This window comes from Homarus americanus, unplaced genomic scaffold (genome assembly GCF_018991925.1).
Source record: "Homarus americanus isolate GMGI-L3 unplaced genomic scaffold, GMGI_Hamer_2.0 scaffold27875, whole genome shotgun sequence".
NCBI classification, from domain to species: Eukaryota; Metazoa; Arthropoda; class Malacostraca; order Decapoda; family Nephropidae; genus Homarus; species Homarus americanus.
In genome coordinates, this window is record NW_024733870.1 from 385210 (window position 1) to 408517 (window position 23308).

Here is a 23308-nt window from a genome sequence, read left to right on the forward strand (position 1 = left end):
TAGTAAACAACATAACATCCGGGACAAACGAACTGGCGAATAATACAAGAGATTGGCGATATTGTTTCTTTGAGGATTTCTAAGGTTGCTACTGCATTTCTCTTAGGACGACTTGGGTCATGGGATGGCCACTACATTTATACAGATCCTCAGCTGCTACGTCACAAATAATTAAGAGACAACAATAACTTTTGTCACGGAGTATTTTTATGTGCAAGATAGACCACACCCAGGCGGCTGTCTTGCTTCGCGACACACACGAGAGTTTTTCCCCTTATTCACCCCCTCTTGGGTCTACGATCATCAGTTCAAGTGCAGGGGCTAGCCCAGTGTTGATCCAACTGAAGAAAGAACACCTAAATTTACAAATGGGGATGTGAAAGGCGGCAAAGTGTAGTGGCGGTCACATTACCTCTTGTGTATCGAAGTATTCACGAAGGGAGGGGAGGAGAGGGGACAGGAGGGGGAGGGAGGGGTAAGAGCCAGCTTCTAAAATCTAAATGTTCAAGGGAGGGGAGCGGTGAGAGACAGTTACTACTTGTTCACTGGACTGGGGAAGGAGACCGCGGGGAGGGTGTTGAGGGTCGGTTACGTAATGTTCAAGGGTTAGGGACGGATGAGAATCAGTCATTAAGTGTTTAAGGGTGGTTAGAGGAGGAAAGGGGAGGCAGAAGCTTAAAAATTGAATTGAGAGTCGGGCTCTCTATAAACCAGATAGCGAGGGCCAGACTACAGGGGGTACAAGCAACCAGTCAAGTGAGTCTACCCTCCCTAGCAACCAACAACCAGCTCCGTGGTACCAACAACTGGACATCTGGCTCAGTGGTACCAACAACTGAACATTAGGCTCCGTGGTACCAACAATTGGACATATGGCCCCGTGGTATCAACAAGGCCGAAATACTGGTATGGGACCAACTAACGAAATCTAGGTCAAGGATCCCTCGACACCCTAACCAAACTACCTAGCAACCTGTGACCACCCTCACCTGCTTACAAGGCCGGTCATTATCAGTTAAAAATACGAACGAACGAACGAACGAGAGAGAGAGAGAGTCTCACCTGATAAAGTGGACAAATATACGTCAAGAACCGCCGTTACTTGTGCTTCGAGAATACTGTACAATTCCAAGGTCGAAGTTTGGTATATGACCTGGCAAGTCTATTTCTAAAAAAGCCTGACGCATGGCTATCATTTTTTTTGTGGTGTTCTCAATTTCTCCAAAAAGTAGTCTCACCGAATATATAAAGGTCTACCCAAACAGGGAGGTACTACCGCCCAGGAAGATATTGGAAGCATAATGTGTTGTCTAATGGTAAACCCTGCTGCCATATGGCATCAAAAAAATTGTGACCAAGTCCCATGTTGCTCAACTGACTTTCTGCCTCATTTACACACAATTGGAGGGTGTCAATTGTTTCTCTTACTTAGACAACACAACATACATATATTTTTTCTCACTCTTGATTTTTTTTCATTGTTGTATGTCTTTATTATTATTATTTCATTATTTTTTGTTTTATTTATTATGAATTATTATTATTATTATTACCTGTATTACATTTTCGCCCCCCAGGCCCCGATGTGGTCAGTGACCTGTTCCCGGGTGGGCTAATCACAGGAAAAAAAACCTACCCTCGAAATAAAAGCACGGATGCCAACGCAGAAATTCCCCTAAAACGAGGTTACGATTTCGTCCACCAACTCCGCCCATCCAGTGAAGAAAACAACACATTTTCGAAACAATTTACAGCAGAAATCCCAAAGACTGAATTGACCAAGTGAATTAAAAAACAAATAAATGTCGGTACATGATTACAATGAAAAGAAAATAATCCACTTGGCTGCACGATATTAATTAACGTTGTGAACCCCTTTATTCTAAGGTAATTGGTTGAAAGTATACGTATCACATGAGAAATACAAGTCAATAAACAATGAAAGCGTTACGATCAATTAAAAAAAACTAAGTAACAGAATACTACATCATACAGTACTTTTTAGAAACAATGTAAAATTCCTCAAAGATCACTATCGTCTATAAGTGATCTAAATGCAATACAAGTACTACACGATCATCCCGTGATAATGACGTCACAAGAGAGAGGGAGTAGAACAGCTTGTGATCTCGGTTAGTCAGCTGGTTACTACGTCACACAATCTCCGTCTAGACTCTATACAGTAGTCGTAGGTAACTTTTACCCTCGCTGCATTGTTTTTTTTTTAATTCACTGAAAAAAATTGCATTCTTCATGAATATTGACACTAGCAGAGAGTAAAACAAGGACGTATGATAACTGAACGCCGTAAACAAAATAAAACTAAATGCAAAACATTTAATTTAAAAGTTGGCAAGTAATCAAGTCTCGTGAGAGCTGGCAACACACGGAACAGTGACTGGACTACTACACATCTACCTTTTACAGTTCCAGCGACCCGCCACCCACAGTACGAATACTGTACTCGACTTCTATTAATGTAATGAAAGGCTCTTCTCACCGTGAATACTGTTATCATCACCCAACCTGTTGACACATTAAATTCATGTTAAATAAAGACCCCAGAAATAAAGAACTGGGTGCGTGGATTATTTCCACCACAAAGTTTGAAGTCAGAACTGTGTGGACAAGCCATTCCTACAATCTTTGTAATATACAGGGTATTCACTCATTTCCCATCCTCACAAAACTACACTCGAACAGTCTTTGCATATTATCTATGGCGACACAACATTAGTTATGTAATTCTGATAATATCTCAATAATCTAAGACTGAGCATGGGGAAAATCACTCCCCGCCATGGCCGGTCTGGCTCTCTCGCTGAGACAGGGAGGGTGTGCCAGTAACCGTTGCTGATGATTGGCCGGCACGTGGGGTGTGAGAGTGCCGGCAACCAATCAGCGGCAAGCTTACACATCTGCCGGCGTCAGGTGATGTGGGTGACACAAATAGACAGAAGTGTGCTTGTTATTTTGCGACAGTATTGGGACCTCGTAACATTTTTTAATATAACAAAGCAAAATAAATATTCACAAACATGTAATTTTTATACATCGAATGTTGGTGCATGATACGTGCTCCTAACATAACATTTAGCTCCAGCAAAGAAAATGTAACTGAAGTGTTACACGTGTTTTATCATATCTTCAACAAATTCCACACCAACAACAGTCCCTCACACGTCTCATATCTCGTTTGGTTGTCCCCACAGAATCCAAGAAAAAAAGGCACGGAAAAAACCTAACCTACGTGCAATGTCATATATATATATATATATATATATATATATAGTGTTATCAATGTGTACAAGTCATGTGACTTTATTTATGTTCACCTGCTCATACTGGTGTTAATCCAAGTTTACATCTGAAAACGCGTGCCATGGTATATTTGTATTTGTGTGAAGAGTTTACAGTTGGTTGTGCGTATACAATGAAGTCCACACTTGTTTGTACCTGTGTAACGTAAGTCCATGTTTCCCTATTACTGAGTATTGCAGTACAGGTACACGTTTTTAAACCAACACTGCATTCGTGTACTCGAGGCTACACCAACCTCACACAACACCTAAGACGAAAACAATATGCTTGCGTTGAAGTCTGCAGATAATAGTCTGGATTTGTGAATATCCCCTAAAAAAAAAAGACAATAAGGGTACTCACCGCCCTTGGTGGGGGTGCGGTGGAGGGAGTGTTGGGCGCGGTAACCGCTGATCATCTCGTAGGTACCGTCATCACGTTTAACCGGGAATGCCACCTCCAGCACGTGGTGGCAAGGCTCCATGATCTTAAGTATACCCTTCGTCTTGTTCCTCTTCTCCTCCAGCGTGATGCGGTCCTTCATCTCCTCCACCAACTGGTCCTCCACCACCTGGGCAGAAAGGTTGGAGGAGAGGGTCATACCCGGTGCTCGTGGATTACACACACACACTTTTCCTACTTGTAAACCACCATCTTGACCGCCAACTCACGGCTTCATTCACTCATTATCAAATAATGACACTCCTTTAACATATGCCAGATTTCCATCTCACGTCTTAATATTGCACGGCTTTTATTGAACAACTACCTTAGTTTCCATCATCTGGCACTGCATCTCAAATTCTCAACTGACATTTTCCCTAAATTCCCCACAATAGGACACCGCATCTTTACTAGTCATTGAAAACCTCACCTGACAACCGCGGTGGAAGAAGTACTCGACCATCTCGAAGAAGGATGGTTCTTCAGCATCAGGGATGTACTGGAGACGTTCGGGGATCTGGTGACGCTCATAGTCCCCCTGCCATCTTTTGTTGACAGTTGCGGCAGCTGGGGCAGAAACCTTTAGCAGGCCTCCCTGAGTAGTACCGGCCTGGGCCACCACCTGCACCACCGCTCTTCCTGCTCCTCGCAACATTCTGATAAAACAAAAATGCTAACTGCTTTATTGCTACGTACACATATTATCAACATTTATAAACACCTCAGATTCAGTGAGGAATTCCTAGCTGAAGGGTGTAGAATACTTTATACTTATACCGGTGGATAATCAGGCATGCACGCTATTAGTCTTCAAGTATAATTTCATGCTTAAGTATAATTTACACAGCAATAATAAATGCAATTTCAATCACCCCTTCTATGCTACCGGTAGTGTCAGGAACCAGTTTCGAGTTCAAATTTACAAGAACTCAAATAATACTTCACGACAAAGATCCCAATTGATGGAAATTTCTTAGCAACAAATTGACACTGATACTATTATAATAATTTCAGTTTTATGTAAAACACTAGGAAAAAACCGGGTACACAACATCATGGTAAAGCTAATATATTACACCATACTTCAATAGATATAACACCTTCATACCCGAGGCCTAATAAACTGAATTTTATTACATGACGAATATATTCACCAAGAGGGATCACCTATATACTCTCCATCATATTGTACCAATTCGTACCAGACCCTCCCTCCAGCGTGTACTATTTACAGGTGCCATCCATACTATCGGACAAGCCGGATCATCTCTCTGGTTAACTAAAACTAAGAACCATCCTGTCAATGTTTCTTTGCTGATGAAATTTGCGAGAGAGCATACACATGGAATCCAATACATAAATAAATCTTTATAAATACACTTGCCGTCCGTCCATCTACAAACGTCCACGCTATGGTTAATTTCAATATTATACGCCACATGGTATAAACTGAAATTATGAGAAATTTTCGTTATTTTAAGTATTTTATCTAATAATGCACAAAGATCTTCCCTGAACATATATCGCGTCATAACACACACCACCACTAACTGTAACCAAAGCTGAGGTATTTCCTGTTAGTAGGCTATGCAGGGTTATCATAGTGTTCCAGTAACTAGCTGCACCGTACAGGGGTATACTAATGTTTGCTTTGCCCCTCTCCGGAATCGAGCCCTAATTCCCATTATGGTACCCAATAGTCTCTACAGTTTAAGAGCCCCTCGAGCACTCTCGCCCACCCACCAAGGTCTAAAATGGCAAGTATAAATTCCATATGCTTCCCTGTTGAGCACTGTAATGCTTCTGCGCCCCGACTTGCACAAATTACAGACAAGGCGGGTACCTAATAAACTAGCCTTTGCGCTGCATGGGGCAAATCTGAAATCGCATTGTTTTAAATCTTATTCCGTTTGCTCCTCGGGTCAGGCCTGATACCTTTGACTATATGAGAGCCTCCAATTTCAGTTTTTGAGGTTGGCGTGACCTAATGTTGATATATTTTACATATGATCATTTACACACAATGGCAGTCATATCTCCTCCGCTTTACATATGACATGATAAAGGTAATCTAACTGTTCCTAAATTTAAGTAAATGAACGTTATTGACAAAGCCCCATCTCTAGAAAGAAACCACGATAAACCTCAGAAAAATTTTATCAAAACTGCCACCAAAGTTGGCGGAAGGAATGTGGAAAGTGAATAAGCAGATGTTGTTGTCAGTACACTGACAACTCATGACTGCATCTGATTGGAAGATTCGCTAAATAATAAGACATGGCGAAGGCGAGTAAAAAAAAAAAGAAACATGTTTTGCCAACTGTACAGTACACAATAAAACAAATATATTTTTTAAAACCAGCACAATATAATTAATACTTAATTCTGTAAACACACTCATGGCCGCTCATCCTGTAAAGTACGGACATTCTCATAACAGCTGCCACCCAGGGCTGACGGGATTTCCGACTCTTGTTTACAGAACACGCTGATTAGTTCAATTGCTCGCGTTGTGATTGGTTGGGAGTCCCTGACGTTATATTATTATTTTCTATAATATAATGTGTGGTGAGGGGTAACGAAGATCCCAGATACAGTAATTATATTAGAGTAGTCCTCATACTCGGTGAGTTTCATTGTTCCTGTCATTAGTTTTATAAATTTCTGAATAATAAACACTGCATTATACACCATTCAGAGTGTTATATGAGATCACATTAGATTTGTATTTTATCAATTGTAATTTGTATTACTTTTCGATAATACTGAATACAAAATTAACCAAAACATTCCAATAATTGTATTTTGACAATACATAAAAATACAAATATATAAACATTTAGAAGCATAACTGAGCACAAGAAATATATACATGACCTTATATAACACATTGTAACATGGTATCGATATCGCTTCGTGTGTGACTCAGCAGAATAAACAGTAGTTCTGCTAAAATATCGCTAGTAAAATGTAGGTAAGGTAATTAAATACATCTACAATTTATTTCTGTGTATCCTATATGGTATTTTAGCCATGAAAAAGCATATTTCCTAAAGTCGGTAATTTACCGACAGTCGGAGCAGTGACGTCACGGCTTACCGACTACCTCATCAATTTACCGATTAACGGACGAAGTACCGGATTTGAACCAATCAGCGTGTTCGATAAACAAGAATCGGAAAATCCGACAGCCCTGCAGTGCCACCGTATACTAAAAATAAAATCACGTTTGGCAGGCTTTGAAATACGGCGACATTTCAATATTTCTTTCAATGAAACACTTGTAAAATACAATAGTTATCAATTTCCAATTCATCTTCATCATACATTTTGACTTGTTATTACATTTTCGTTGGTTGTCGAATGGGATAATGAGGTACGGTACAGTACTGTATAGTGTTGAGTATTGTTATCGTTAGCTCTAGCGCACATGACAACAAGGTACCGGTTTAGGGTGGGACGAAGGCCTCAGCTTCCGAGGACAAATGTTGCCAGTGCATCGGTTCTCACGAGATATATCAATGTTACAAATTTAGTTACAGCATTCAAATCATTGAATGACTGAGAAGGTCAAAGTGAACATGTTTAAACAAACTGGAAGGTTGGTAAAGACTTGTAGGGAAAATAAGTGCTAATAGGAATCGATGGTAGCAGGCGCAAAATAAATGTACGTGTGCGCGCATTACCACTCGCACACTTAAATATGGAAGTAGTATTAACTCCATGTTCAAGGTTATTAACACATCCTTGTACTGTACTTGAGTTACATGAAAGCCTTCACGTCATACACTAGTTCTAGTGAGTTCTAGTCAGTACCATTTTTTTCCCAGTCACCCGGATTTACACACCCACCATTCATACCCAGCCATGCTCAAGGATGGGTTAATAAGGGAAACTAAATGAAAGTGACCTTACTTAACATAAGGTCAGGTTAATAACATGTGACCCACTAATCCACTACCCCACCTCCACCGCAAATACTTTCCAAAGCACTTTTAATCTTTGGCCACTGACAAATAAATTTATGTAAAAGATTATCAGTTTTGTACAGACCACCACTAAGGTTTATGTACAGTATAGTAATTATTTCCCAAATTTGACGTGATTCAACCAAAAGCCTTTCTGTGACAAATGTTGGTTTATAATCCATTTATACGGTTTCAATACATGGTATAGTATATCCTAAATATGGACGAAAATCACACTGCTCTCTGCTGCTGTTCTAATATTATATTTGTGCTGATTTATTATATGTCGTAATGCTTTCCAGTCTCATCCACACAATTTACATTACAATTCCTACATAAAATACAATAAACATTTCCATTAATATCCCAAGTTGGGCTGCTCTTAATTAATATACTTGTAGTGGTCGAGTCATTTGAAAACAACATTAACGTTCATTAATTTAAAGGATTGAACCAATGGGATAAATTCCTTATGGTAAGGTAGACTAAATACTCTTGTCTAGTATGAGTACAATAAAGACGCAAGCTACTGTAGGTGCTTCAGTGTTTCCCTTTACCTGTTTATAACGATATACATATATATATATATATATATATATATATATATATATATATATATATATATATATATATATATATATATATATATATATATATATATCAGTATTCAATGAGGACAAGACGATCTTTTTCTATTTTCGTAAGCTCGTATAAATCCGCATTACACATCGCCCATATAACTTACGACCACAGAAATTATAAGGAATAAACAAAACCATTCACTGAAAGAACACATAACGAAATAGAAGTATTGTACATACACTTCCGATCCAGGACTGCAGTGGTATATCCTTACTCTTCAACGTCCTCAACCACACTGATACCGTGATATGTTCCGAGCCAAGTGGGAGCTGTCGCAGCCAGCGTTGCCAAGTCAAAGATCAGTTAAACCCCGGCACTCCACACTTGAACAAAATAATACAGTACCAACACACACTTCTCACAATGCCTACTCGGACAGAATCACATGCACGATCATTTAATATTAAAATACTTTGATTAACAAAGTATCGAATTCGACGGATCCATTAGAGCCATGACATACGGTCACATGCAGCTTGTGTGCAAGTGAGTTCTCTTATCAGTTGTCACAAAATACATACAAAGTGAACAATAACAACAATATTGACATAACTGAACTGAAACTGGCTTAGAGGTTACTGATAAATATTTTACTGTACAGTACTGTGTCAAGAAAATTATTCAATGATTAACTTTTTTTTTGGCGGGGATTAGCCCACCCGGGAACAGGTCACTGACCCACTTCAGGGCCTGGGGCGAAAATATAATAATAATAATAATAATAATAATAATAATAATAATAATAATAATAATAATAATAGTAATAATTAGAAAAGTAAAAAAATAAATCGAGTGAGAAACGATATACTGTAGTGTGTACATTATGTTGTGTTGCCAAAGTAAAAGAAACAATTAAAACCCCGCAATTGCGTGTAAACGAGGCAGAAAGTCAGATCAGCTGCCTGGGACTTGGTCACATTTTTTTTCTTATGCTATATAGCAGTATATCTCACTGTCTATGGCTGTGCCACATTGCACAGCCATAGAACCATACCTTACATGAAATTATGAACAATTTATTGAAACTGTTCTTTGGTGATGATAGCAATATCCATGTAAAGTATGCTTAAAACATTTGGTACTTGTCCTTTCATTGACTTGTAGAGTATACATATCAACATATTACTGTACGTACAATGCTAATTAGGTGAAATGCTTGTTCTGTACGAGTCCAGGCATTTCACTGTCCATTTCCTGCAGCGAAAACAGTTTAACAGCAAAAACACGATTTCACACACACATATATCCTTGACCACCGACGGGTCAGATGCACCTGGCGCTGCTCGGCAGCAGCCACGTCAACTGTTATGTTGGCCCATACCAACTCCCTCCCCTGAACCCTCCTCCCCACCGGAATATCAACAAGTTCTCGCCAGATGTTACTATTTCATTTGGGAAAGGAATGGAACCAGTGTTGAATAGTGGTGAACAGTGCTTAAGTCAGTGAAAAACAACTCGGCAGTTGAGTCTTACCCAAGCTAACCTTCACACAGTGAGGTCCCAGGTACCCAGTGATAATTCATAAGAACATAAGAAAATAAGGAGTCTGCAATAGGCCGGTTGGCCTGTGCATGGCAGCTCCTGTCGAGAGTTACTACCACTCTCTATCATCCATGAATCTATCTAGCCTCCTTTTGAAACTTTCCAGAGTTCCCGCACTTACTACAAAGTTGCTAAGCTTGTTCCACTCGTCCACCACCCTATTTGTGAACCAGTTTCTTCCTATCTCCTCCTAAACCTAAACTTATCCAACTTGAGTCCGTTGCTCCGAGTCCTATCCTGCTCGGATATTATAAGAACTTTATCTATATCCCTTTATTGATTCCTTTCACCCACTTAAATACTTCTATCATATCTCCCGCACTCTTCGTCTTTCTAGGGAATGCAAGTTAAGTTTCTTTAACCTATCCTGATATGGAAGGTTTCTAAGTCCCGGAATCATTTTTGTCATTCTTCGCTGCACCGACTCTAGTGAATTTATATCCATTCTATAATAGGGGCACCAGAACTGAACCGCATAATCGAGGTGCGGCCTAACTAGCGCAAGATATAGTTGCAATAAGACCTCTGCACTCTTGTTACTTACACTTCTAGATATAAAACCCAATTCCCCTGAGACTCCACGATAGAGAGGCCTGGGACCACACCTCACCCACTTGAGTGAGTGAATTCCTGTGACAATAGACCTCGTGGTGTCCCCATGATGCTACGACACTACGCAGTGAATGAGTTGCTACAGCATCATGTGAAGTTCCTCATAACACCATCTGTGAGGGAATTACTACACCACGTGATGCCCCTCATAACACCATCTGTGAGGGAATTACTACGCCATGTGATGCCCCTCATAACACCATCTGTGAGGGAATTACTACACCACATCAGGCCCCTCATACACCATCTGTGAGGGAATTACTACGTCATCAGGCCCCTCATACACCATCTGCGAGGTAACTACTACATCATCAGGCCCCTCGTAACACCATCTGTGAGGGAATTACTACACCACGTCAAGCCCCTCACAACACCACCTGTGAGGGAACTAGTACCCCTAAGTGATGCCCCTCATAACACCATCTGTGAGGGAGTTACTACACTACGTGTCTGCTGTTCAACACCTCAGCTCACATGATCTACGTGTGTAAACATTGATCTGTATGTAATAAGTCATTTACAGTATGTCCAATGTATATTTTCAGCCTTCAGGCTGCAAACTTTTTCAATAAACCGTTTATTATTATTTATATATATATATATATATATATATATATATATATATATATATATATATATATATATATATATATATATCTCTTGATAAAATCACACAGGAAAAGGGGAAACAGTGGAAATGGAGCACCTTAGCTTGCATCTTTATCCAAGACATTGTGGATATATATATACAGTATATATGTATATATGTGTATATATATGTATATATATATATATATATATATATATATATATATATATATATATATATATATATATATATATATGTATGTATGTATGTATATGTATGTATGTATATGTATGTATGTATATATATGTATGTATATATATGTATGTATATATGTATGTATATATATGTATATATATATGTATGTATATATATGTATGTATATATATATATATATATATATATATATATATATATATATATATATATATATATATATATATATATATATATATATATATATATATATATATATATATATATATATATATATACACACAGTGGTGGGTACGGTTCCGCTAACCGCTAATTAGAAAAGCTAACTTTCTCATTAGCGGATTAGCGTTTTCGCTAACTTTGGAAACCATTAGCGGACCAATTAGCTTCTGCAAAATTTAAGTCCGCTAACAAAATTTAGACATGTTTGTTCTTGTCTGTTGTAAGCATGTGACACCGCGACGCGTGTCTCCAACAGCCAGTCAGGCACTCTTGGCTGACTGCCTGTTAGCATGTGTAAACGTGACAAGAATATAATTGTAAACTAATGTATAATTTCATTTCTCATTTCTTTGTTAATTTAATTAGGATTTTTTTTGTCAATATATTTGGTTATGCTAAGTACAGGTACTCCCCGACTTACGTCCACCCGCACTTACGACCTTCCTCAGTAGTACCAAAATGTGGTCAAATTATGTATTTTTGAGTCCCCAAAACAGTACACAGACAAAATTTTCATCTGTAATTCACTTTAAAATGGCTGGCAAGCTTAAAAGTGAGTGTTTTGTGGTGCTGAGAAGAAAAAGAGACCCAAATTTTCGATTTTCTATGTGTTATTTCCGACTTACGACCTGGATGTATGTCCCTAACCCCGTCGTAAGTCGGGGAGTACCTGTACTGCATAAGTTCATAACCAGGATGTCATCCAAGGTGTGCGCCAAACAAAATTTTCTAAAAACTTACTTTTCATTAAAGTTTAGAGTTTTCTGTTTATTTACATGACTAAGACCAACAATAAGTTATATAAAAATGCACTGGTAAAATGTGTATGTGGTTGGTATTGCATATTTACATGAATAATGAATAAGGCCGATAGGTTGTATGAGAATGCAAATTAATTATTTGTGAAATTGTGTACAGTGTACACCTTGATAAGTTGATCATCATCTGATCTTGGCATGATGCTATTTGCTACCTATGCTATACAGTACTATAGTTTTTGGATTCGTTTAATACTTTGTCTTTTTGTACAGTAAATAAAGATTATAAAGTGTATGTTGAAACTTGAATGTAAACTAATGTTTAATTTCATTTGTTCATTTAATTATTTGTGTACACCTTGATCATCATCTGATCTTGGCATGCTATACCTTTTTGGAAAGCTTTATGTCTAAGGTACAAGACAACATATGAAAATTTCAGCTCTCTAGGTCTGTTTTTAAGGGTTTTAGAGGCAAAAACAAACAAACCGAAGCCAAATTCATATAATAAAAGTTTGCGGTTAGCGTTAGCTTCTGCTAATTTTTTTAGCTGTTTAGCGAAGTTAACTTTTTAGTTGGCAAATTAGCGGTTAGCAAAGCTAACTTTTCGTTTAGCTGTGCCCATCACTGTGTACACACACACACACACACATATATATATATATATATATATATATATATATATATATATATATATATATATATATATATATATATATATATATATATATATATATATATATATATATATATATATATATATATATATATACCACATGTTTATTTGGTAACCTTTACTGTTCACTCTAACACTACAAATGACCACATACAAACAAGGCACATCAGTGACCAGGCTAAGTCTAAAGCTATCAACAAGGAATACCCTCCTTCACCCAAGCTATTTAAAGAGCAAAAGAATGCTAAAGCTTTATGGCTGCCAACTTTGGGGAGATGACAAGAGGTACACAAAGGTTATTTTCCAACATCATGCCCAGTGCCATTGTAAAATAAAAAGTGTATCATCTATAAATTGCAGGAAACTATGTTGTATACATATTACAGTACAGGTACTGTTATATGTATGAAATTTTACACATGTTCAGAAGCATTATCTGGAACTTTCTGAAGTCAAACTCAAGAACAGCTCTTGGATTTCCAGTTCCGAAAAAAAAAAAACTGATCACAAAAAGTGATGTTTAAGTTAGGTATATATTCAAGAACAAGAGTGAATGTTTTGTTAACTCGAAAACAAACAGAATTCAAGAATGCCTTCATAACAGAATATAGCACTTTCCTATAACTCCGTTTCAATCATCATATTAAGGCATGGGGTCTAGTTTATGGGCACCCCTTCTATTTTGTGTAAGGTAAAGCAAGAGCGCAGTACAGGTGCTCAACTGGGAAGAGAGTAGAGTTCATGCTTGCTTTCATAAACTTAAGACGATGAATGGGCGAGGGTGCCTAAGGGGCCATTGGTTGCATTTGTCAGTTACAAGGCTGTAAGGGGGGATGGCTGGGAACCTGTAGGATGGGGTTCAGGACATGCCAAGATGTAGCGAGGAAAGGTATGAGAGTTGAGGCACCCACAAAATTTAAATGTAGTCCAACCAAGCTCTAAGATGTCCATGTACAGTACCTATTTGCATCCAAGGTGCAGTCTTGTATACAGTGTACTATAGACCATCTATCAGATTGTGTCATTAGCTATTACAAAACCAAACTACAGTACATAAATCTACCTTTCAGTAGGTCATGTGAGGTAGATGGATGGGCATCCTAATGGAGGGGAATAATCTTCTCCATTCTCCCCCTTCTTCCCAGAGAATAAGGAAGAGTAGAAAGAGTGAGAGAGGCAGAGGGAAATGAGATATAGCAATCTGATATATTCTTCTATTTCACTGAAGGAAGGAGTGGGGTGAGATCTTCCTCACCCCCTTCTTCTTTACCTCAAAAGACACAAGACAGGAGAACATGAATACAGTATTGATAGCTGCATACAAAATTGCCAAAGCAAACTTGAGATAAATTAGCCCCAAAACTCTACTGATAGCCTCGTCTTTTCACCAGGTTCAATGTGCCTCATCACCCCCAATTTAACATTATAGGTGATGGCTTTGCAGATCTCTTAACATTAGAGGTATTACTGCTGTTCATGTCACTTCCTAATCACTTTCTTGACTCTCCACAGGGGGAAAGTTGCTTGGAAAACAAGAAAATGTTGGAGAGTTCTGCCAAAGCTTTGAGCAGGATTTGAATGATTCCAATGCTTTGTATAGTAAATAATGCTGTTACAATGTGCACTAACCAGTTAAACTGCTTGGAACATAGGTAATGTTCATTTTCTTTAGATACAGTGTGCATGGATAATTCATAGATTTTTTTTTCGAGCTCCTCTATTATTTGTGGATGACACCCTGGATGTACCCAAGAATGTCTGTAGGTACAGTAGTTTAAAGTTGCCGGCTTTTTCTCGGCAGGGACATGGAGCCATTCGTTTTAGAGACAGTACCCTAATTTCCTTTACCTGTATAGTACAGGGTATATATGTGTGTGTGTGTAGACACAGACACACATAACACATACAAATTAATAAAAATGGGAAAATCCTCTCACAAATAATCAGAAACAAATTAAAAATATGACAGTCTCCTCTCAAGTCTACTCCGTGCTTTATCAATAACAAAGCATTAAGTAGACTTGAGGGTAGACTCACATTTTTAATTAATTTGTTTGATTATTTGTTAAGAGGATTTTCCCATTATTATTTATTTGTATGTGTTTTGTGTGTGTCTACACACACATATATTCCATACAGATAAAAGAAATAATTGTCTTAAGGGTAAAAGCATAAAGGGAATATATATTTCTTTGTACACAAGTAAAAATATCCCCCCCCCCCGACAATCGGCAAATGTTATTCGCGGATTTGGTGTTTTACTACCACTTTGAATACCTAAGCCCTGCAAATTTGAAGGGCATGCTGTACTGTATAATGCTTTCCACCCAAAATAATTTAATACACAGCACTGTACAGTACTGAAATAAAAAATATTATATATACAGTACTGTATTACACATTAAAAAAAATAGAGGAAAATTTTTACTACTGCATCATTAAAACAAAATAAATAGTGTACGGGGTATTGTATAGTAAATACTGTAATATTATTCACGTCCAAAAAATGCCTCAAATTTCACCATATCATAGTAAGTTATAAAATAACAATACAAATCCGGCGTTTTTATAATCGTTTTCAATAAATTTCGGCCGCCGGTTAGTCCTATATAATTACCAAATATTCTAACAAAATCAACTTAGATGTCATATGCCAATAACCTCATAAAGCATTACTTTATGAGGTCATCGGCATATGATATCCAAGTCGTTTATATTTCGCATTGCTCATGTTGGTAAGAGCACAGCGCCATCTAAGACAGTGGTGACAATCAATAATCACAATAACTCAATAATTATAAAGTTTCATAATTATTCAAGTGTTATTGTCTTCCCGGGTTTGTATTTTCATTTATAATATGCTCGTACAGTACGGGAAAAAACTAGATCGCCACACTTACCTAACGACAGTCTGCTCCACAGTGAACTTCTAGGGTGTAAACACGGTTGACTGCAGCCAATCACCGGCAGAGGGAGTTGTAAACACAGTCACAACCAACCAATCATCATCTACCCAGCTGTGACGTTCCGTGCTGCTGCTCGCCTGACGCAACGCTAAACTATCTCTCACAAAATTCACGTGCCATGTTCATTTAAAAAATAAATAATACTTTATTCCACAATCAATGATAATATCTCTCTGATATTACACACCTATTTCGTATAATTATTTTTAAAATTTTGAACTCTTTATGTATCTGTACATTATAATATATTGCAGCGGATGTAATTGGTTTCCCGTTTTCTGGAGGGTCAGTGATCATGGCTGCCTCAGCTGGGAGTGTAAATATAAACAGCGACACTCCCCCTTGTCAAGATATAAATGTGGAAAATGATGGTCCTAAAACCCCAAATTCTGTACAGAATGGGCAGTGGCAAGCATACATCTCAGACAGAACACCTGTTTCTCAAAAGACTATCTGGAAAAGTGAGTAGACAAGACTTTCATACAGTTTGACCTGTATAGCACTTGTAAGCTTCCTTCCTGGTCCTGGTTTGAAAAATATCAATGTTGGTTTTTGTTGTACGTAACAGAATATGATGAATTATCATCATACATCTATTTAGTGAAGTCACAAACGTGATTAACTGAATAAGACCAGTGTTGAGTGATCTAAGTACTGCACAGTATATGGAGAGGATTAAGATCACATGATCATTTGGGTAAGAGTCTGGAACAGACTTCTTAAGGTACATTTGCAGCTTCACTACCAATTGTTTTTTTACCAGAAATCTACGTTTTTCCATTTTATTTGGTGTGATTCATTCGAATCTGACCTTCATTTCCTTTAGAAATGAGTCATTTCTGCTCTAACCCTATTGGGAGTGAAACTGCAACAATACCATTCTGAGAAGGAGCAACTTAGGAAAAATGGTATATATACAGAAAATACTGGCTCCTCGACCCAGCAACAAGACATGGTTTTCCTTAAAAGTGATTTTTTACATAGTGAATAATTTGCCGTGACCGGCAAAGTTTCTACTAACGCCATTTTACCACGAGTACACTCTGATTGGCAAAGTACTTTCGGTTTAATATGACCAGCTAGGAAGTTAGCTAAGGTTAGGTAGGTTTCTTTGGTTGGTTAAGTCAGGTTCTACTGGATTCATGTACATGTTGCCTATTTGATAATAAGAAAATCTGTGGAAAAAATTAACAAAATCAGCCAACTCCTTCAGGTTAGGTATGTTTATAGCTTCAAAATGATCGACTCGGCGAAATAAATGCCAAATGCCACTAGAGTTATGGTCAAAATAATATAGTTCTCGCGTTGTTCGCTGGTAATGGACGATTAGTCAATCAGAGCACACTCATGGTAAAATAGTGTTGGGAGGAACTTAGCCGGTCACGGCAAAACATTCAACGACTTTTTTTTTGCTCTGCAGACTGATGATAACTGTTTCTTGGGCAAATTCTTTGTTTCTAAGTTGGGACCCGTTCCTCCTTAAATATTAATCTCCCAAAAAGTGGGTGAAAATGTGGGACTAAACCACACAAGACAGTATTTTACCATATTTTATCAACCTATTCTAACATAGGCATAACTATGCTTCCAATTGAGTGAATTTAGTAAGCTAGGTCAACAGCGTTGAATCTAAAATAATGCACTTCTATTTTAGAATTGGTAAGGTTCGGTTGCTTGGTTTATCTTATATATGATAAGCCATAGGTCGCTGTTTGCTGGTGGACATTTTTGATACAATAAGATATTGTTTAGACATGAAATGCCATCCTGAACAAAATCACCAAATTAATATAGAACCTTGTTATGTGTTGGTATGTTATTAACCTCTCAAAGGGTAAAGTATCGCTTAGGTATATTATTCTTGCTAACGCCAGAGGTATTTTATTCTGGCAAATGCCAGATGATTTTATTTAGCTGAAGGGAGCCCCTGCCCGCTAGAGGGTTAATCTAAGAAAGGATTTATAATTGTGTATGAAATTTTGTTTCTAAGAAAGGATTTATAATTGTGTATGAAATTTTGTTTCAAAATTTACTGCTGGTTTTTTGTTGTATGGAACGGAAATGTTAACGTTTGTGAATGTTTGTCATTTGGCACTCAGATAAACAGCTGATAAAAGCGGCCACACAAGGGAAGCATTACAATTTATTTTTGTCTTTTAGCGCTCATATAAACAGCTTATAATTGCAGCCACATGGAGGCAGCATAGTGATATAGCTTTGTGTCCAGAATAAAAAAAATGGAAGAAGCAAAAGTAGGAAAGTTAAAATTCTTCTTTTCTGTTTTTGATATTAAAAAAGTAAGAAAAAAGTTTTCCTCTTTAATTTTTTTTCCTAAATACAGTATGCTCCTGCTCCCGAGTCAGTTATCAAGACTATTATCAAGAAAACTTGTGATAACTGTAGTGATAATAACGATAAGAATACAATGATCATGCTAATGTCAGATTATATTTACTGTATGTGGTTAAGTAGGAAGGAAAATTATAATGTTAAGGAGACTAGCCTTTATTAAAGGCAGGATGTATTATAATAAATGGATGATCAAGTGTATTTTAAAAGAAAATTCATCCAAATATTTCACTTACAAATATGTTAATATGTAATATTTATGTATATATGTAAATTGTAAAAAAAATCAGTACTTGCCATATAAAGCCTTTCAGCAGCACATTGTGCGATAAAACGTAGCGTGTACAGTATAGATAGGCTGGTTCAGGCTCAAGAGTTGCTTAGTTATCAGCAGTAGCGTCAATATTATGCGTCAATGAGTGATTTTTAGAATTATTCCTAATAATTTATAACGAAGTTAATTGAGATATACCACACTATGAAAGATAACTTTAGGAATTTGATAGTAAAGAATGGTGATATTTTTAAAATCATGGATTTCTTTGATTTTATCACTTCTGGCTTTAAATCTCCATTACTATGTATCTACAGTGTTCATTAATACTAATTATTATTATTATTACTATTATTACTATTATTATTATTATTATTATTATTATTATTATTATTACGTACAATTAAGAAGATACATAGGAGTTTAATGTAAAATTAACTTTAAGTTATTATAACCTATATTTGACAGGCAACTTTATCAGCTTGAACAGAAGCATTCATGTTTTCAGTAATAATACCCAACTGTTCCAAAGAATTCAGATTTGAATTCGTCGAGATTTACCATAATGAATCTTCATTCTGTTAGATAATAATTAAAAAAAATGCAGTGAAAGAGTAAAAACTGGTAATAAGAGATTTATTTTTTTTCCTTCGAAGATAGTCAGTGTATACTGTATGCATACAGTACCAGCCGTTATCCCCAGTTGTAATTCTGCAAATAAATTTACCTGAGAAAATATGTCTCCAGAAAATGTCTCTTGTTAACTTAGTTTTGTTAACAACTTTTTCACTATATGCCAGAGCACAAAGAGGTAGCCGCCCCCTTGGGAATATTGAAAAAAATACTAACCTGGTTTTTAATATTGTCAATACAATAGAATTATATTAAATTCGCATTTTTTTAATGCGAAAATCGGATTTTCTAAATAATTGCTTTTGGATTGCTTGTGAAACCTTTAGGCCACATTTCCGTTTATATAATAATTTCGCCTGTTAATTTTCTTCGTGATCCTTTGTTGCATATGTCTTTTTTTTTAGTTTTTCTGAAAGTGTAATTTTTTATGCAAAAAACATTTGTTTATTACAGTACTATTTTTTTTCATTATTGAAAAATACTTCCCTTGGTTAGGGGAGCATCGTATTTCTCAGGAAATATACCGTATACATTTTTTGTTTTATTGTTGAACCAGCTTGTTTCTTAATTTTGTATATTATAATTTTGGGGTATGCTCAAAGGAGTGCTAGCGAAACCATGTTGAGAGAGAAGGGGGGTGTGGGAGGCCAGACTATTGATCGCTCTGCCCCACCCACCCTTACGCTCTGGCTGTCGAGGATTTGCGCAGTTATTTTTACGCCCTGGAACTATTTGTACATAGAATTTAGAGATTTGTTCAATGTCCTTTGTTCTGATTTATTTTTTTAGGCTACTTTTGGTCCAGTAAGTAGTGAAATGTATAATTGTCTACGCTCATTTCGCCACAAAGAAATTAAAAAATCAATATAATTTATTTTCTTCTTTTAATGATAACTTAAAATTTCGTCATCTCCCTTTCAGTTTATGTATGAAAATATTTTGCTTGTATTGCATTCGAGGCGATGATGATGATGAGGGAATCCCCTGTAGGTGGAAATTGTATGTGTGAGTGTCCGATAACGCAGGCGCAGTCAGGCTTCTTAGAACAGCCTATGGTGATATCCGACATGGAAACAGTGACTCGCGCGGCTGTCTGCTGAACGGTATTTAGACTTGAAAGATATTCAAACACTGTACTACGTTATCTAAAGAGTGATTCATGATATATGTATTTATCAGGGGATCTGAAAAAAAAGACGAGCGTGAAACATGAAGATCAACCTCATCAACAGAACGTCACATATGTAAACCTCTGATATGATGTAAACATACTGTGTCCACGCCCGATATGTGGCAACCAAGTGATTAACAGAAAGTTGTGACAAGTGAAATGTTAGAACAAAGGGAAATAGATGTTTTTATACTGTTTTATTTAGATTAGAACGGGGTGTGTTATGTTATAAATTTAGATCACCTGATGCTATTGTATCACGAATACAGTGACGCTGCAGTTTCTTAAAGGAGTGGTGCCTTTCTAGAGTTGAAGTCACATTCACCTACAAAATTATGTGCAGTTGGATATATGTAATTGAGCTAATGCAGATATCGGGGATTATTTAAGTGGATTTGATTAAAGTTAAAAATTAAATTATATTATTAATCCATCTTTTAAGAAACCGCGTCGTTCATATACGTTTCCATTATAAATGAAAGCATGTGATTCCTATTTGTCGTTTGATATATAAATCCCACTTGTTCTACCGTCTTAAAAGAATGCCTTTTGTGGCATGCTGTCTATGCGGTCTCCGTGTTTGAAATTTATGTTGTAATAAATATATATTTAGTGTTTTGTATTCTCATTATCTCATGTTTATTTACCTTGCCGTCTGTACGACTGTTTGTGATGAAAATTAAATGAGTGCCCTTTAATGACATATAATTCCAGATAACTGGGAAAGTATATATTCAAAATATGTACTCCTGATAATTGCATAACCTAACAGTACTGTATTTCCACTCACTAGAGTAGATCTTGCCTGCTAATATATATTTATAAGAATTGCCAAATCAATCTATGTCATTAATAAAAATACTGTAGATATTATAATGAAAGTAAGTTTTTTGCTAGTGGAGGAAAGTTTCACTTACATAAATTTGGTTTTGTTTAAATATATGAATATATTTTGACTAGTACTAGTGAAATGTAATTTTCAGTTACATATGAATTAGATGAATAATGGGAACTTATTTATATGATATTTTGTTAAATTCTATGCAAGAATTGTTTTACTACAAAGATGTCTAGTGTGGCAGCCGAGTGGAGACTGCATGACACCTCTTTGTTATAAGGGTTGCCGGTCCTTGTCCAGTGCACCTCGACCTTACCCAGCTATGAATGGGTACTTGACTGTACATTTGGGAAAGAGAGTTCTATCGGTGCTACTATAGTATGTGGTCTACCGAGCTGGAGTTGGTCTACTGGGATATTTACACTAGTGTCTGTTAACCCAACCTAACCAAGCTTAATCAATTTAAAACTTACCCTAACTTAACAAAACAACCTATCTTAACCTAACCTAGGATAGGTTAATTGATGCTACCGTGTAAATATTCCGATAGACACAACTCCAGCTTGGTACACTACATACTATAGTAACACCTTTCTATCTCATAAATTTTAATTGTTGATGTACTAATATAACCGTTTTATGCACTTAAGAGACCTTAGCTGTTAAAATGTCAAGTGAAGGCAATTTAGTGCAGTGTTGGTTACATCGCCTCTGTATACCAAGGCTGAGTCTTGAGGTACCTGTACTGTATAGTGTCTGCATAAGACAGTAATGTCATGCTCAGGGCACCCATATTCACTTTGACATAAGTTTTACAGTATTTCACTGTGTCTCCAGGTCCTCTCTATTTTTTGAGAATGATAAATATTATAAGAGCATTATTTAAACCATACCATAATGTTGTACACACAATTACTTTATCACACGTTTTTCAATTAAAAACACATAATAATATCAGAAGCACTCTTGTTTAACCCATACACACCATAGATCATCAGTAAAATTGTAAAATTATTTAACATATCACATGTAAAATTACAATTCATATCCCAGTGGCTTGATAGTGGATTTGTTCCATCTCATAAGGACACCACATACTGAAACCTGACGGGTTCATACAGTACATGTTTAGGGGCATCACAAGTTGGGACATTTTTCTTTCACTTGTGTACATGTATTTGCAAACTTATAATGGTACAGTTTGTTCTTCGAAAAAGGGCATTTACCAAAGTACAGTTGGGTCTTCATTTACGCGGTTAATTAAACCCGCAGAGTATCGCGTAAAGCGAGAAACGAGTAAATTAAATAACATAACATATGGGATTAATTGAAATAGAGACTGGGCCGACCCCCAAACTCCACTTTTTCCGACACAATACGTACCTTGTAGTCAAAATAGCATCTTAATTTTATGATGGTATGTACACACAATTAATAATTAAGAGAAATGTCAATAATATTAGGTTTTTTAACACTTATGTTAGTAGAAAAGATGACTGGGCACACGGGGATGGGAGGTTGGTTCCGAGGCAGAGGGCAGATTATTGGCCCTCACCTGTATCACTTGTACCAATTGTATCACTATCCACCACATAGGCTTGCAGGGCCTCTTTGTCAAACCCCTCAAAGTCCATATCCTCACTATCACTATCACTGACTTGGGCCGGCTGTGGTGGGTGGCGGGTGAAGAACTCGGTAATGTTTTGATGGCTAGGCGACCTTGTGCGCACTCTGCCCGCGCCTCTTCCCGCGCAAATGACCCAATTTACCACGTAAATCAAGCATTTCAATTCTGGCAAGGCACTGCGTCAATGACCAAACGCGTAAACCAAAACCGCGTAAATCCAGACTAAACTGTACTGATTATGGTTTTTGTGTGGGTGGCTTGTCACCATCACATTTATGAGCATTAGTTGTGTCACAGTCTCTGTTTGCAAAGTACAGTGCATTACTGTAAATATTTTTAGTGGAGCATATATCGATCTTTAATATAACATACGTACTGTATGTACAAAGGTCAATACATGATTGTATATATGTGTAAAGCATAAGGAACAGAATCTCCTTTTTTTTCTAAGAGATGTTTGAGAATAATAGCATATTTGTTCATC

At 36.9% G+C, this 23308-nt stretch overlaps 2 protein-coding genes across 9 annotated transcripts in view; one reads left to right on the forward strand and one right to left on the reverse strand.

Annotated features, from left to right (window-relative positions):
• Positions 1–15962, reverse strand: part of LOC121870070 (glutamate dehydrogenase, mitochondrial-like) — a 50694-nt gene extending 34732 nt beyond the window's left edge. For 4 of the 5 annotated variants that reach the window (XM_042371832.1, XM_042371835.1, XM_042371831.1 and 1 more), the window contains exons 1-3: positions 8534–8677; positions 4175–4400; positions 3664–3871 (exon numbers count right to left, since the gene is read on the reverse strand). In XM_042371832.1, the coding sequence (XP_042227766.1) occupies positions 3664–3871; positions 4175–4399 (433 nt within the window). In that variant the 5' untranslated portion in view covers position 4400; positions 8534–8677. Of the gene's footprint in view, positions 1–3663; positions 3872–4174; positions 4401–8533; positions 8678–15866 lie in introns of those variants that run through there. The other variant, XM_042371833.1, reaches the window with a different exon arrangement.
• A 241-nt stretch (positions 15963–16203) lies between these two features.
• The window catches only part of LOC121870069 (RUN and FYVE domain-containing protein 2-like), a 51762-nt gene continuing 44657 nt past the window's right edge, over positions 16204–23308 (forward strand). The window contains exon 1 of one of the 4 annotated variants that reach the window (XM_042371827.1): positions 16204–16393. In XM_042371827.1, coding sequence (XP_042227761.1) covers positions 16228–16393 — 166 coding nt within the window. In that variant the 5' untranslated portion in view covers positions 16204–16227. Of the gene's footprint in view, positions 16394–20162; positions 20292–20402; positions 20521–23308 lie in introns of those variants that run through there. The other 3 variants (XM_042371825.1, XM_042371830.1, XM_042371826.1) reach the window with 3 other exon arrangements.